Source organism: Fusarium fujikuroi, chromosome FFUJ_chr07 (assembly GCF_900079805.1).
Source record: "Fusarium fujikuroi IMI 58289 draft genome, chromosome FFUJ_chr07".
NCBI lineage: Eukaryota > Fungi > Ascomycota > Sordariomycetes > Hypocreales > Nectriaceae > Fusarium > Fusarium fujikuroi.
This window is the reverse complement of record NC_036628.1, coordinates 3286391-3303694: the sequence shown is the minus strand read 5'-3', so window position 1 is coordinate 3303694 and position 17304 is coordinate 3286391. Positions and strand designations below refer to the sequence as shown.

Here is a 17304-nt window from a genome sequence, read left to right as displayed (position 1 = left end):
AGCCTATATCTACTTTAATAGTATTAGCTTTCTATAGGCCAGGCCTTAGGTCTAGCTTAACTCTATATACTTTCTAGAGGTATTTATTTCTTTATTTTAGGTTTATACTTATAATCTAGCATTTTATAGTAAAGATATATTAAAACCCTCTACTTTTAGGCTTATTAAATGCTTTAATTAGTTAATTAGTATTTAATATAAGTAGTAAAGCTAATATCTCCTTATTGCTTTTAATAAGGTTAAGTATTTTAGCTTATAACTTAACTTTATTAATATCCTTTTTTATAAGTCTATATAGTTTACTGTAAAGATATACTTAAATTCTTTTATATATAACTATATACTTATATAACTTATAGTATAGAAGGCATAGGTTATTTATATAATTAAAATATTTTATTATACTGACTTAATATTAATAGAAATATAAAAATAAATTAAAGACTATTTTTTCTAAAATTAATAGTAGCTTAAACCTTTTTTACCTACTTTTAAAGTAAACTTACTTTTTTTCTATTAATAAAAGCTAATATAAATGCAACTGCTATATCTCTATATAGCAGTTAAGGCAAGCTTTTAATTAGGTGCTATATATAGGCTACCCTTACTAATAGACTTATATTAAATCTAATATCTATAGTTAAAGCCAGTAATAGAAGCACTTTTATAATAAAAAAAACACTTTATTATAATCTTATTATTGAAATTTATATACTTATAAGTTTTTATAAAGATTGTATTATATCTTATAGGCAAACTGGAGTTTATTAGTTACTCTAGATTTAGTTTATTAGTTGCCTTATATTATGCTAGTATTCTTTTATTTCCCACTAAAATTAATTTGTCAGTTGCCAAACAATGCAAGGGATGCCATTAGGGATGCCATTAAGGTTAGTTTAATACTCTTTATTAGCCTGTATTTATTTAGTAATATAGCTACCTAATAGTATAATAGCCTTTACTTTTTCTAGCTAATTATAGCCCTGCCTTAATTAATAATATAGCCTATATTACTACTAGCCTAGCAATTAGTATTAAATATATAATAGCTATAATTAATAAAATATATAATAACTACAGTTAGTAAAATATATAATAGCTAGCTGCTTAATATTAAATATAATTTAATATAATACCTTATAGCTATTAATATATTAAAATTCCTAAAAACCTAACCCTAACTAGTTAATATAATATTATAAGCTTAGGCTTTACTTAAGCCTCTATAAGGCTATATAACTTAAGGGTTTAACTTAAATCTAGGCTAAAACTTAATAATATATAAAAAGAGTTCTTTAAGGAATTTTTTTCTTTTTTAAGTTTAATAATATTTATATTAATATCCTTTTAATTATAACTAAAAAGCCAGTCTATAATATAAAGTTATTAATATAATATTATTAAGCTACTTTAATATTTTAATTAAAATACTATTAAGTTATTAATAGTAATATTTTACCTTATAATTAAAGCTCTCTTTAAGCTAGTAAGGTAATAATTATTTATTTATTTATTTATTTTATTTTTTTCTCTTACTATTAGCCTTATAAGGCTATTAAGCTATTAACTTTATATATAAAGGCTTAAATAATAAGGCCCCTATAGTAGGCCTATATCCTAAAGGTTAGAATTTTATAAAGTTTATTTACCTTAATAGTATAATTACTATCTTAATTAAGTAGTATTAATACTGCCTTTTAATAGCTATATTAGCCTTTTTCCTTTATCTTAACTAAAAGATCTTAAATTAATATATTAATGTAATGGTTATAGTTTTTAAATAGGAAACTAGTCTATACTAGGTTTTATATTTACAGAAATGTAAGGCATATATATTAAGCTTGGCTAGGTTATTACATCTCTTAATAATTAAGTAATATATATTAGGCTTATTAATATAAAGAAGTTTTATTAATAGCTAATAAGTTAGGTTCTATTTAGTGCTAAAGGAATATATATATATACTAAAGGAGGCTTATAGTTAAGTGAGCCAGACTTACAGTAAGTTTGTAAATTAAGTTATAAGTCTATTATAAGCTAGTAAGGCAGCTTACAGTAAGTCTTTCTTAATGTAGCATAAGTTAGTTTATAATTAATGAAAAATTAGTGGGTTATATGTAATATAAGCGCTATATTCTATTTGGTTATAATACAATCTCCTCCCTTCTGTTAGTCTTATCCTTAAGACCTGCTTATTTATGCTTTCTTTTTATATAATCCTAATATATTTAACTTGTTTCTGTAATGTTCCTGTTTTTAATATTATATTAGAATTTAAGGCCACTTATAACTATTACGTGCAAGCCTTTTTAATTAAAAATACTGGCTTTCTTATTATACTATGTAATTATTGCACTCCTTAAAAGCTAAAGTATTAGGCCCTTTCTGGTTATAAGTATTACTTGCAGTATATCTGTTATAGTTAAAAATATAATAGTAAAGGCATTATTAATCGAGAAGGTTTATCTATTTTCTTTGGGTCCTTTTGGGTTACTGATCTTATATAGCTAATCGTTTTGTGACTGAGAAATGTCATTTAGAGTATAAGGAAGAAGTTACTAAAAATAAGTTATTATAGTTATAGCAATAAGTTAATAAGCATTTGAATTGCCTGATATATCTTTATTGCCAGAAAAGGTAACTAAATAAATGTGGTTTTAAGATGCTTTATTGGAATGTTAAGACTTTTGATAAGCTAGAGTCTGTTAAGAATGTGGAATTATTTGCTGCAGTAGAAGCTTAGCTGGCTAGGGCTGTGGATATTATTAACTGGGGTGAGATTTTTTCTTCTAACCTGGCTGGTAGAACTTCTTTAGGAGTTGTTAGGTATTGATAAGGTGTTTTAAAGGTTTCTATATATTTTTACTTTCTAGGTAGTTTTTCTATTTAATTAAGTATTCTGTTTTTTTATTAATTGTTTTTATTTCTTAAATTGCTTCTGCTTTATAGGTCTTTAGTCCTTTTACCTCTATAGGTTTGTTGTGTATTTTAATATAAATTATATTTACTGCTAACTTAAGTAGTGAGATATGAAAGATAGGATGGATCCTAACTTTTAGTGGTAGATTTAGTTTATAGTTATTTTTTAAGACCTTTTTAATAATCTTGTATAATCTGATGTATTTAAAGTTAAGTTTATGACTTAATTGTTTAGTGGTGATGTTTTTTATGGATAGGTAAATTATATCTCCTTTTGAAAAGGTAGGTCCTTTTACCTTCTTAAGGTTATAATATTATTATATCTATTTTCTAATAAATTTAAGTTTTATTTAAAGTTTATTATATAGGTTCTTTAAGTTATTGCTTTTAATAATTGCTGTAGGGTTAATTGTTTGGGGTTTTTGCAGATCTCTATAGATTTTGGGTATAAATCTAAAGTTGGCATATGCTGGTATAAGCCTTGTGCTTTTGTTATAGGCGGTGTTATATATTAATTAAGTGTATAGTAACTTCTTAATCTAGTCGTTTTGTTTATGGTTAATGTAATATTGTAAATATTGTTTTAGTACTTGGTTTATTTATTCTGTCTGTCTGTCTATTTAGGCTCTGAATGCTATTGTGAGTTTATAATTTAGGCCTAGTAATGCTAAGAGTGCATCCTAGAATCGCGATATGAGTGTAGGTCTTCTGTTTAAGATGATCTCTGTTGGCAGTTTGTGTGTGCTAATAATATGTCTGTAGATAGTGTATGTAAGTTCTTTTATGTCTGTGTCTTCTCTGTAGGATAGGTAATATAAGAATTTAGTAAGTCGATCTATAATGATTATAATACTGTTATAAAAGATTCCAGTTAAGGGTTCTCTGGATAGTGGTAACTTTATGATAAAGTCTATTGTGATTAAGTCTTATAGTCATTATGCTATAGGCAGTAGTTAAAGTTCTCTATAAGGTTTATGTTATTATGCTTTTATTTTAGTATAGAGGTTATATTATTTAATCACTTTTTCTATTGTTGTTCGTTATACCTTATATCTGTATTGCAGGAGTTGTTTAAGAGTTTTTATTATTCCTTAGTGTCTGTGTATAAGATGTTCATAAAATTCCCTTATAAACTCCTTTAGTTCTCCTGGAATTTCCTTAGTTATTATTACTTGTATCTATTCTAAAGTCTATATTTATTAGGTGAATTTATATTCCCTCTTGTTATTTATTTCTAATACTTATTCTGTTATTTTAATGGTATTAGTGTTATAATCTAGTTATTGACTTATTGCATTTGCTTTTCTGTTTTCTGATTCTTTCCTATAAATGATTATAAAGTTAAATTTATATAAGTATTTAGCATAGTGTAGCTACTGTTAGTTAAGTTTGTGGGTTGTAGTGAAGTAAGAGATATTCTAATAATCTGTATATATCTTAATCTGATGCTTACTTCCTATTAGGTAATGTCTAAACTCCTTAAAGTAGTTGATAATTGCTAGAAATTCCTTGTTATAGATTAGGTAGTTAAGTTCTGCTTTATGCAGTTTGTGAGAGTAGAATGTAATAGGGTATAATTTTTCTATTCTATCTTGTTAACCGATCTGTCCTTTTAATGTAAAGTTTAATATATCTATCTCTAGTTTGATTTCTCTTTCTGGATTGAATATTATTAAGATAGGTTTGCTAGAGATGGCTTTTTTAAGCTATGTAAAGGCCTCCTATGCCTTATCGTTCTATTTAAATATCTTTTCCTTTTTTATGAGTTCTGTTATTAGATTGGCGATCTTACTGAAATTTTTAATGAATTGTTAATAATAGTTAGTAAGTCTTAAAAAGGCCTGTATCTCTTTTATATTGTTAGGTTCCTTTTAATCTATTATTACTGCGTATTTTTTTTAGCTTTATTTTGATTTTGTTGGGTGTAATGATATGTCCTAGAAAGTCTACCTTCATGATATAAAAGAAACTTTTCTCTGGTTTTATTAATAATTTAGTATTTTGTAATGTTTTTAAAACCTTATGGATGTGTTTTATGTGCTCTTTTTTGTTGTCTGAGAAGATTAGGATATTATTTAGGTAATATACTATAAAGATGTTAAGGTACTGTTAAAGTATACTGTTGATTATCTGCTAAAATATTGCAGGTATGTTTATAAGACTAAAAGGCATTACTATGTATTTAAATAATCTAAATTTGGTCCTAAATGCTATCTTCTATTTATCTCTTTTCTTAATGCGGATAAGGTTGTATACTCCCTTAAGATTTAGTGTTATAAAGATCTTTTTACCTTATAGCTAATTCTTAAGTTTTGTAATAAGTGGAAGTAGGGTTTGGTCTTTAATGGTGTGTGTGTTAACCGGTTGGTAGTTAATAACTGGTCTGTCTTTTCTATTCTTTTTTAGTATAAAGAATATTGATAATACTGATGCTGAGCTAGATTCCCTGATGTAGCCTTTTTTAAGCATCTTGTTAATGTATTTTTTCTGAACTTGCAGCTCTTTTTGGTTTAGTGGATAGAGTTTTTGAAATGGTAAGTTGTTATCTATAAGGTTAATTTTGTGGTCCTATTTACTGTATTTAGGCATTCCTGTTTTTAGTTCTTTTCTGAATAGCTTATTGTATATCTAGTATTGTTCTGGAATGTTCTTAAGTTAATCCTGGCTTGGTTTTGAGTGAGTTTTTTCTTTTTGTAGGTCCTGTACCTTAAGGATGCCTAGGATTTCTGCCTTATTTTTTGTGCCTTTTTTGTGCTTATATTATGCTCCTTTTGGAGGTGATGGATACTTTGTTCTATACTTACCTATACTATCCTTTTTAGTTAGGGTTTAAGATCTCTTATTATTTATTATAATTATTCTTTTATTGCTGTTAGGGTTACTAGGAAATGTAACCTGGCCTTTCTTTTAGTTAATAAGTGGGTTTTATTGTTTAAGCTATTCTATACCTAATAGGATGTCTATATCCTCTTCTAAAGGTATTATATTAAAATCTACTTTTTAATTCCTTCTTTTAATAGAGACCTTAAGGTGATCAACCTCTTGATTTATAATACTGTTATTGTAATTAAAGAGCTGTCTTTCTGTATTAATTAATAGATAGGGTAATAATTTCTGTTTCTATAGTAGTTATAGCTTTATAACTATTTTTAGGTTAATAAAGTTTCTTCTTGCTTTATAATTGATTTAAGTGTTTAGCTATTTCTTTTTAATCTGAATTTGTAGCATTAGGCAATCTATTAAACCTGCTGTATATAGTATTTTTAATGTGTTTGTTAGTTTGAGTCGTTTTTGTCTGTAGTCTGGGCTTATCTATAGCTTGGTTATAGATGGTATATGACTTTTCCTAATGCATTTTGGTGTGTCTGTTTGCAGTTACTGTTATTATATCTTTCTCTGTTGGGGCAGTTGTTGCGGAATTTGTTATTGAATATTATCTGTTGGAAGTGCTCTTTTAATTCTATATCTCTTTTTGTGGTTTCTTGTCTGGAATGTTTGTTGCTTAGTAGGTGTAGTCTATCTGCTTTCTATTGCCTTTGTAGTTCTTTTATGTCTTTTGAATTGGTGTTGTTAGCTGATGGTTCCTTCTTTTATATATATCTTCTTTGGGTTGCTTCTTTAAATTCTCTTTCTGCTTTTTTGATGATTTATATGTTTTCTTTGATCTCTTGAGTTAGTTTGTTGATTTGGTGTGTCTTTCTGTATAGTATTATGTTGAATTGTAGTTCTGCTACTTTAAGGTAGTTGTACTAGAGGTATATTAAGTATCTCTCTATTTTTTCTGTTAGGTAGGGGTTGTTGTTGGGTATATTAGGTATGGTAATAGGAAAGTAATTGTTATCTAGCTTGTCTTGCTTATATGCTTTATATTAATAGTTTCTGTATAATACCTAAGATATTTTGTTATATTTAGGATGTATTGGTATTATGTGTGGGTTATCTTTATTATTAAAAGCCGGTTCTAGGTATAGTGGGTTTAGCGTGTCGTTAGTATGATAAGCCTTAATATGAATTATCTCTTTTTTAGCTGCATTTTTGTGTTTTCTGGCCCCTTGGATGCAGAAGTCTTTTTGTGTTTAGTGTATTTGTTTTCTATATTTATTGTATTTTGGTTAGTAATCTTCTGTCTATTTTTTAGCGATTTGCTTATCCCTTTATTGCAGGTTTAGCGTATTGACTTATGTTGCTTTTCCTCTATGTCTTATGGATTGCGAATTTTGCTGCTGTCTTTATTGGTAGCGCCTTTTGGCTTTGATTTCTTGTTTTTAATGTTCTTTCTTGTCTTAAAGTATTGTCTTGGTAGGGATACTGTTGATAGTCTGTAAGGCTTATCTGTACTTATTTGTGTTAGGGGTGCTTAGACTTTCTTGTCTTATCATTCCTAATATTTATGTTTTTCCAAGTTCTAATTGCTTTTTAAATTCCTTGAGTTTGTTATCTTTCTTTTCTTTCCTTTTTCTTTATTGTTATTTTTAGATATGTTTCTGTTTTTCTGGGTCTTGTATATATCTATAATAGCTCTTATTTTACATTTCCCTTCTTTGTTCTTTTCGTTCTTCTTTGGTGTGAGTGTTATCTCTCTTGCGTCTAGGTGTGTAGTCTTTTAGTTTGATTTAGGTGATTTCTTAACTTCTGTTAAAGTGTATATTGTATCTATTGCGTATTATCCTTAGTATTTAGGTTCTGATGGCTATTTGTGGGTTTTGTTGTTAGGTTAGTCCTAACGTTTGCTTACTATAATTAGGATCTTATGGTCTTTATGGTTTTAGGCATTATTAAGCCATATATCCTATTTGGTTGCAGTTATAGTATTTGCATTTAGATATGTCTTATGGTTTATAGTTGTTTCTTATAGGTTATATAGCTTTTAGAGATATTGGTCCTTTATGAGATCTATATAAGGTGTTATTTTGATAGTTTTTCTGTTGTTGTTGTTAGTATTGAGAGTTACTCTGGTTATTGTTATTTTATTACTGGTTAGGGTAGTAAGGATTAAAATCGTTTCCTCTTTTATAGTTTGCTCTCTCTTTCCTGCATTTATACTATTATTTGTTAATCTTAATTGCTATAGTGATATATATAGTTAAGTCTTTAGGTCTATTGGCTAGATATAATTCATCCTTAACTTCTTCTTTTAGGCTTTAATAGTAGATTTCCATAAGTAAGTTATTGTCCTATTAGGTTTTGGCGGCTAGCTATTAAAACTTGGCTAAATGGGCTATATATAACTTATATTGTTAGAGCGTAAGTAATTTGGCTGCTGCCTGGCATTCTTTATTAACTACTTTAAAATTATCCTTAAGTGCCTGTTTAAAGTTTTCCTAATCTCTAAAGATATTCTATATATCTTAATCCTAGAGGTTTTTTTTATTTTTAAGGTAATCTCTTATAATAGGTTTAAACCAGTTTTTAGCATCTCTTTAGATTAATAGTGTAGTAAATAGTAGTTTCTTAGTTAAGCTATCTAGCCTGTTTAGAAATAATTAAAAGTAACCTTTTATTTAAGTAAGGAATAGGATTATATTACTTGCCTGTCCTTTAAAGGGTTCTAGCTTAGGCGGCTTAAGTACTTCTTTAAGGTCCTTTCTACAGTATTTATAATTACCTCCTTTATTATTAACAGTAGGTTGTATATTTATTTAGGCTTGCAGTGTATTAATGGTATTATAAAGCTGTTAAACTTTAGCTGCCATTTTAGCGTTATTAGGTAGTACTTTAGTATAAGGAGGTGCTAGGATACTGGTATTGCTAGATATCTTAATAGTATATTATTATATAGTGTATATACAGTATGTGCTAAATAAGAGCTATTAATATGTAATGGTTATAGTTTTTAAATAGAAAACTAGTCTATATTAGGTTTTATATTTATAGAAACGTAAGGTATATATACTAAGCTTAGCTAGGTTATTATATCTCTTAATAATTAAGTAATATATATTAAGCTTATTAATATAAAGAAGTTTTATTAATAGCTAATAAGCTAGGTTCTATCTAATACTAAAGGAATATATATATATACTGGGGGGGGCTTACGGTTAAGTAAGCCAGACTTATAGTAAGTTTGTGAGTTAAGTTATAAGTCTATTGTAAGCCAGCAGGGCAGCTTACGGTAAGTCTTCCTTAATGTGGCATAAGTTGGTTTATAATTGGTGAAAAATTGGTGGGTTATATGTAATGTAAGCGCTATATCCTGTTTAGTCATAATAACTAACTTAAGTCTATTATAAAGTATATTCTCTAATTTAACTTTCCTTTTATTAATTATAGTTATTAATATTAATATTAAGCTAAATAATTACTTAATATAATTAGTAAATTAATATTTAATAGTCCTTATTAAGCTATATAATATCTTTTATTACTATTTAATATTAAAAAGTAAAGAATAAATAATTTAATTTTAAATAAAATTAAATATTATTAAAAGGAATTTAAATTAAATTTCTAAACCCTATAATTCTATTTTAATATGCGATTTAACTTAAATTATCTCTTAATAGTCCCTAGGCTACATCCTACACTTTGCTTTCGCATTGCCAGGCGGTTTGCGGTTATGTCTAAAATAAATACTGCAGCATTCATATATGCGTTCCGGAGTTCAATAAGTTTGTGTCAGTCGTTTATAAACAGGTTCTTTTAGCTTCATAATCTCTTCCATCAAGTCACCAGACTGGCTATATTAGCTTAATAGATCCTCTTAGAATTACAGCCAGTGTGATCGCTATCATTCAGACGGCCAACAAAGCTCTTTCCCTATGTTTGACCTCTTGTACTGCGCTGAAGGAGTCTCCTTCCGGATTGACAAGAACTATTGATGAGGTACGAAACTTGAGAAATATCTTTGAAGCGCTTTAACTGGGACTCGACGGGAAGGCGGACACACTGGCAGGCGCGGAGGTCGGTGTCGTTTACGCCAATAGCAGCCCTGCCCGCTATAGTTATATACACTATACCATAACTGGCCTAGCACTTAAGGCAAATACTTATCTTCTTCTTATCCCTTCAGATTTGTAGATTCTACACAATACACTATTTTACTAAACCCACCTATGCTCAACCTGTTGCTGAGCTTTACTAGCCTATAAACCATTATGTCCAGCCCTAAATCCCCTAAGAGCGACCAGTGTGTCACGCTAGTATCGATGTCACCTAAATCCCCACAAGAAGCGTTGCCTACGATCGATGCGGGGCAACACCCAACGAATACGCAGATCCCATATGTATGAAGTCTTCATTGCTATTGTCAGACTCTAGCCGACTCTTTGTGTTAACTCCGACGACTAAATAGAACGAAGACGATGCCGACGACCACGATTCTACATACGACGACGATGGAAGGTCAGCTATGGTCCCTGGTGTCGGCGTCTACAAAATTGAACGCGCTCTTACTGTTACGTAGTATTGCATCGTCCACGGTCTCCCTCTCGGAAAGCATCTTCAACTACCGGAGCCTCCATGGCCGAACGTTTCAGAACTCGAACACGACGGAATATTGGGGTCCAAATGACGACAGACAGAACAATGGCCTGGATATAGCACACCATTTCATGGTTATGCTCAAGGACGACAAGTTATTCGATGCGCCTGTTACTCGACCTTCGAGGGTCTTGGACGTAGGTACTGGTACAGGTATATGGGCCATCGATATGGCGGAGGAGTATCCCTCAGCCGAAATCACTGGCACCGACATCAGCCCAATCCAGCCAGCTTGGGTGCCTCCAAACTGCCAGTTCCACATAGAAGACGCGCAGCTGGAGTGGACATATCGCCCCGATAGCTTCGACTTTGTACATATACGTGCTCTCTACGGTAGCATCAGTGATTGGGGCGAGCTGTATCGCCAGGCGTTCCGGTCATTGCAACCGGGCGGGTGGATTGAGAATATGGAGATCAATATCCACTTGTATAGCGACATTCCCGAGGTTAGAGATGATCCCGACCATATCTTCAAGCGCTGGGCAAAGGTATTCTGGAAGGCAACAGACATGATCAACAGGACACTTCGCATAGCCATGAACGGCACCCAGCGCAAACTCATGGCTGAGGCTGGCTTTGTCAACGTTGTAGAAAAGACGTACCAAGTGCCATGTGGTGCCTGGAGTAGCGACCGAAGGCTGAAGACGATTGGCGCATACAACCTAGCATTTATGGATGAGAGTTTAGAAGGCTTTGCCTTGTTCATGCTACGCGAGATAATGAAATGGGAATACGAGGAGGTCCAACTGTTCGTCATGGAGATGCGCAAGGCTGTCCGAGACACCAAGATCCGGCCATACTATCTCATGTGAGTATTACTTACGCACTCTCTCGCCGTCCCAGTAGTGGGAGGACTTTCATCACAGCACCTGCGGCTGCTGAATACTGACACATTTGATAGGACTAACGTTTTCGGACAGAAGCCCGAGGAATACGAATAGGGGATGCATCTTGGTACACGTCATGGCTAGGGTAATAACCGGACCCTGGTCAAGATGGGATATTAAAAAGCATTAACTGAGACTTCTAATCGAGGTTGCTGTTTTCCTCTGCGATGTTACCTACCCATGGAACTAGCTTGCCATGATCCCCATCCATCACAACCACCACTCCTACGCAAATCGGGTCTGCGCTTCATCTATGTAAGCAACTAAGCCGCTGCCGTGTAAACCTTACTGCTAGTTACATATCCCCTTGATCTAACCGATCTTGTGTGTAAAAATGGAAGTTGTAACTGTATATCCAAGAGCCACTGAAGTTACGTTTGTATCGTCATTAAGCGTCAGGAAAGTGACTAAGAAAGGACTTAACATATCTAGTCATATGAAAACGGTCACTATGCGGACGAATATACAATTTATTCATACTATAAGCGAAGATCAGACCGAAGCCAGCAAAGTCGTGAAAACTGCTTACACTTGCAGCAGCTGGATCCAAGCCCACGATACCCGTAGACTAAAGATTACCAGACCAAATATTAATGATCACAATTTCTCGCTTCGAGACACCAGAAATTATCGATTTCGTTCCATTATTTGTACCCACATATCAGAAATGGCAAAGAGGCCAAGATGATTTCGAGCGTCCCAGGGTTTGGTCGGATTAATAAGTGCCATATCAAAATTGCGCAATAGCTATGAAAACGTCAGCTCATTGCTTGGTGATAGGTTTCCGGTATGAAAGAAAAAATGAAATTCAGCTATACCTCGAATATAGTCTTTCCTAGCTCAAGATGAGCCACGGGTCTGCCCAAGCACTGGAATCTGCCGTGCCCAAAGACCAATTCGTTTGTACGGAGCATGGCGGCCAACTTGTCTGGATCAGACCGGAGCCACCGCTCGGGCCTGAAGACCTTCGCGTCTTTACCGTACACTTCTTTGCTATGGTGCATCCCGTACGCCGAGTAGCCGATAGACACACCGCCCGGCAGGAATATACTCTCACCGTTGACGGTGACGGTGTCGCCACCTGGGGGCGTGTCACGGGAAAAGATATTGACAGCGGGTGGCCATAGTCGCAAAGCCTCGCGTATAACGGCCTGGAGATAAGGAAGTTGCTTAGCTTGTGTAAGGGTAATGATGCCCTTGCCAGGACCTGGGGCCTTGCCCTCTAGGATAGCATCGTCGACCTCTCGTTGCAATTTCTGATACACTCGGGGATTGGTCATGATGTACAAGAGGGCTCCACGAATACCAGTCGACGTTGTGTCAGCGCCCGCAATAAGCTGCTCCAGAGCTTCTGACCGTAGGTCATCTCCCGATATACCGTGACGGATGAAGGAGGCTAGCATATCGGATCTTTGATCAGTGGGGTTAGCTGCACGCTCGTCAACGGCACGGTAGCATGCCGCAATCATCTTCCCGAACCCGTTATTGTCTTTTGGTGATGGCGCAATAAACTTTCCGATAACGGGGGCATGGGCAAGCCAGCTAAACCCCAGAGCAAGAGCAATATTGCCAATAGCTAGACCCTCCTCACTTGATTTAAGATACTCGTCAACATCCGAGTCATTCTTCACCATGCCGAATGTCTTCCCAAATCCGATACCGCTGATGACATCTAACGTCAAATACTGTACCTTTTGAGCGAGGTCCATTGGGATGACTTGAGTTTCCGATGAAAGATACTTGTTGCGGATGAGATTAACAAATTCTTGAACTCGCTCATCAACGGAAGTTTCAAGATGTGGGTTTTCTCTCCCAGAGTACTAGACCTCAATTAGTGCTTTGTTCTTAAATGGGTCAAACCTGTTAACTTACCCCTGGGGCCATCTGTTTCCTTCGCTGCTCGTGCTTTTGGTTATCTGTCTGGCTAAAGACATTGTCTCTCCGATACTCGATGCGGCACGCATTATAGTACCAGTCAGAGCGCTTGTAGCCAGGCTTGTTGTTGACCTGGATCCAAAGTTCGGGAGAAGACGTAATTAGGATATTTGGTGCTACTCGGGCAATGGGACCTGGTAATTGTCTCATATCAGTACATATGTTTAACAGAATATCTCAATAACAGGCGCCCAGTGACCTACCATGCTTTAAATTGGCTTGCTCATACAGCTTATGGCAACGGTCTTGTAGCATCGCCCAACTATGAGGCCAATCACTGAAGCCAGTCCAACGAGGGCCACCAAACTGACGAAGCTTGGAGTATACGACTAGCTTATTGATGATGAACAGGCCTATAAGACCGTAAACTAGCAGCTCTCGTTGCTCAGACATGCAGCTGAAGAGTCCCATGGCGAGGACCCAGGACGTGCGAAAGCTCCTGAAGTGGGGTTTGACTGATAATACCTTGAGTCTGTGATTCTGGATGGTGGAAGGCCGATATATTGACATTACTGTGGGGATTCTGTGGTGGCGTGTAGAAGCGGGGTAAGTCTGGGGATAGAGGTTGAGGAATTTCTTATCGTGTGATTAGATTCGAAAATGCCGAAACAACATAACAACTAATGCACTACGTAGTAGGCTTAGCCGGAAGTGGGGCTAAGGTAGCTTCGCTAGGACAGTGTATTCTGGTTACATTATTGCACCTCTGCAAACTAACCCAACCTTCTTGATTATAGATTCCTGTTAAGGGCATGGGTATGACCACCTGTTCGGCATCCAAGATACCAACTGGTTTACTGCAGACAGTCTGTGCATGTGGTTATGATGCGAGTCTAGCAGCAACTGTGCTCTAAGCGAGCAGTAGGTCAGAAGAGTCCTTTCATATGAAAGAGCCGGGACTGTCCCATTGGGGGTTCGCTGTTCCGAGACACAGCGATGTTAATTAGTTTCTCCTCGAATGACAATGCAAGTTCCCGCAGCGCAATTTGGGCGCGATGCGTATAGGGACAATGGCAGGCGGTACAGAGGATGATTTCCGGCATGATGGAAGCAATCCTCGTGCTGGATGGAGGGTATATGTGAGATTGGTCGAGCTTATTGAGGGACGCGAAGAACAGTGCCTATGGTGTTCTCTTCTATGTACTTTTTAGTGACCTCCTTGGAAACCATTGAATATCCCCACGTTCATTCAGCGGATGTATCTCAGCAACTACCTATCTGCTGGTTGTGAGCACTTGCGTAATCTGGCTAGGGTTTACATTTTTCAGGACCGTTTTTACCTTGCGGAAGAAACGAAAAATATCATCTGGCTTACTTGAATTGGTTATCAAAGTGGCTGTTGCAATGGCTAACGTGATATGGGTCTTGCGACAGAGATGACAGACAGCGAAATAGGTATGAGCAAGTCTTGTACTGCTTCTCAATTGCGACTGACATAGAAATGCACGCCCCGATATGATATTGGCCCACAGGAGGGTCGTGGAAAAAATCGGGTCGTTTGTCGAGGAGAACGATATCATTTTCGTGGAAAGCGGCGTTATAATTATAGTCATCACGCATAGTTCCCATTACGAGCGAAAGTACTTCATTGATTGCTCATTTTATCTATGTCTGACTTGGAATTTCTCTTAAATATTTTAAATATAGTCAATTCTGCTCACATCAGATAAGGATTGTCTTCGGACGCAGATGAGGCAGCGCCGACAGTAATGACTATTCAGTTTGACGATGACGCCGAAGTGACTCGAGAAGGATCACTGCACATTCGTAGGGTCCTGAGTTCCGACAGCTGGAATGAGGCCATCCTTGTCAAGCGTTGAGTCCAACCCCGCGGCAACTGCTTCCTGCAGAGGATCGATGCCAAGAAGGCATTCAACGTGGCAAGCACTCATGTTCTTCTTCAATTGTCCCTAAGTAGTTGAGGGACGTCGGATGTAGTTGCCTCACAAAGGAGAAGTTTGAGCACCTCAGAGCGGATGAAAATAGGCGACAGGCTGCTGAATTACACGAGCGCAGCTCTGGCGCTAATTCTTCCGAGGCTTTTAACAGTGCACCCTGGCGCAATCTGCCTCAACCTCGGTAATCAGACCCTTGCTTGCAGATCTTCTCTTAGAGGGGGCAAAGCTTAGGCAACAACCCCGCACAATCTCCCACATGGTAAACCTAACTTAGTAAAACATAACCCTTACATTTACATAGCAAGAAATAGAGCCTTCTAACTAAAGGTTGCTACTTTCTGCTTTCTTAGTTACCCTTTTATCCTTAATTGAGTTAAAGTATTCCTTTTCAGATTACAAAAACATGGCGACTGAATCTTCGAGAATGCCATCTGATCCCAAGCTGTATCTACAAGCAAATATACCATGGAGCGAACCTGCATGGTACCGAAGTGGCAACTCGGTTTACTTGAATGCATCCCATCGCAAGTTCAGGGACAATATACGCAAATATGTCGATAAACACATACTTCCACATAGCTTGGAATGGGAACAAAAGGGCGAGGTTCCACGATCAGCTGCACTAAGCTACTGCAAATCTGGAATTCCTTTCGAGGACGTACCAGAACGGTTTCGACCTGAGGATGTCCCCAACCTAGCAGAAATCCCTCAAAACGAGTTAGATGCCTTTCATTTCCTTATTTCGACTGATGAAATGGCTCGTGTTGAAGGTGGAGTCTCTATCGCCCTTGGGGGCGCGTCTACAATTGGACTACCGCCGGTGCTCCATCATGGAACCCAAGAACAAAAGTCTCGTTGGTTTCCAGGACTGTTTTCGGGATGTGTGAATTTCTGCCTAGGCATTACGGAGCCCGGTGGTGGCTCAGACGTGGCTAATATTCAAACGACGGCTGAAAAGTCTCCAGACGGCAAGTTCTACGTTGTGAACGGTGCCAAGAAGTGGATTACAGGCGCTCTATGGGCAACTCACATGACTACTGCTGTAAGAACTGGCGGTCAAGGTGCCAAAGGCCTTACAGTCCTTGTAATCCCCCTCGACAGTCCAGGCGTATGTCGGAGAAAGATCTTCAATAGCGGACAAAATGCTGGAGGGTCTAGTTTTGTAGATCTCGAAGATGTCAAAGTTCCGGTTGAGAACAGACTCGGTTTAGAGAACGAGGGCTTTGGAATCATCATGAAGAATTTCAACAAGGAAAGGTTTGCACTTGCGGTTGGTTGCAATCGAAAGAGTCGTACATGTCTCGCCATGGCGTTTGCGTATGCGTTGGAGCGTAAGACCTTCGGGAAGAAGCTGATTGAGAATCAAGTCATAGGGCGCAAACTCGCTGAAATTGCCCATCGCATCGAAGCTCACTGGGCTTGGCTTGAGCAGATTGCATTCCAGGTCAATTCATCCAGTGCGGGATGGCAGACACCAAACATCGCAAGTCAGATAGCCTTGGCCAAGATCCAAGGCGGGCAGACGTTAGAACTGGCATGCAGGGAAGCACAGCAAGTCTTTGGAGGCGCAGGATATCAAAAGGGCGGCCGCGGGGCGACGGTGGAGCAAATCAGCCGCGACCTTCGAATGTTTGTAAGTCTCCGTGCGCCCTTGTCTCAGCAGTCAATAAGAAGTTCAGAACAACTAACAGCAGATAGGTTGTTGGCGGGGGCAGCGAGGAGATTCTTACAGATCTTGCTATCAGACAGGAGATAGGGGATTTCAGCAAACTGGCAAAACTTTAATTATAGCTTAACTTTGACCCAAATTATTTTTTGTCAGAGTTTTCGGACAGCTTGACAAGCTCCAGAATTGATCTCTCTGCCACGTCGACAGCTGACAACTTTGTTTCAAGGGTCGCCTGTACTTCAACTCTGTACTGGCTTGGGTTTCTGGGACAAAATCCATTCAAGTCTGGCTGAATTGAGCTGATGGTCCTTGCAGGCAACTATGCTAGAAACTATGTGGCTTACCATTTCCGACTAAAATATTAACCTTGGCATGGGGGAATTAGACGGGCAAACCAGCATGTATGTCCTCTTGCTCTAAGAGTGGTTAATTTGGTACCGAAAGTAAGGTTAGCAGCACTTCCTGACGATAACGAAGTCGAAGGATGGAGCTATTTGCAAATGGAATTAGGCAACAG

General features: G+C 36.3%; 3 protein-coding genes; 2 read left to right on the top strand and 1 right to left on the bottom strand.

The window, feature by feature from the left end:
* Positions 1-10013: 10013 nt before the first annotated feature.
* FFUJ_08064 (related to methyltransferase) lies at positions 10014-11339 on the top strand (the record flags this gene model as incomplete). XM_023581277.1 has 4 exons in its annotated part: positions 10014-10142; positions 10211-10260; positions 10322-11206; positions 11300-11339. 4 exons carry the CDS (start codon positions 10014-10016, stop codon positions 11337-11339), a joined length of 1104 nt encoding a protein of 367 aa, XP_023433905.1.
* A 758-nt stretch (positions 11340-12097) lies between these two features.
* Positions 12098-13631, bottom strand: FFUJ_08065 (related to pisatin demethylase; the record flags this gene model as incomplete). XM_023581276.1 has 3 exons in its annotated part: positions 12098-13105; positions 13158-13354; positions 13424-13631. The coding sequence occupies 3 exons, from the start codon at positions 13629-13631 to the stop codon at positions 12098-12100; spliced, it is 1413 nt and encodes a 470-aa protein (XP_023433904.1).
* Positions 13632-15521: 1890 nt separating this feature from the next.
* FFUJ_08066 (probable acyl-CoA dehydrogenase) lies at positions 15522-16903 on the top strand (the record flags this gene model as incomplete). XM_023581275.1 has 2 exons in its annotated part: positions 15522-16751; positions 16817-16903. 2 exons carry the CDS (start codon positions 15522-15524, stop codon positions 16901-16903), a joined length of 1317 nt encoding a protein of 438 aa, XP_023433903.1.
* Positions 16904-17304: the final 401 nt, after the last annotated feature.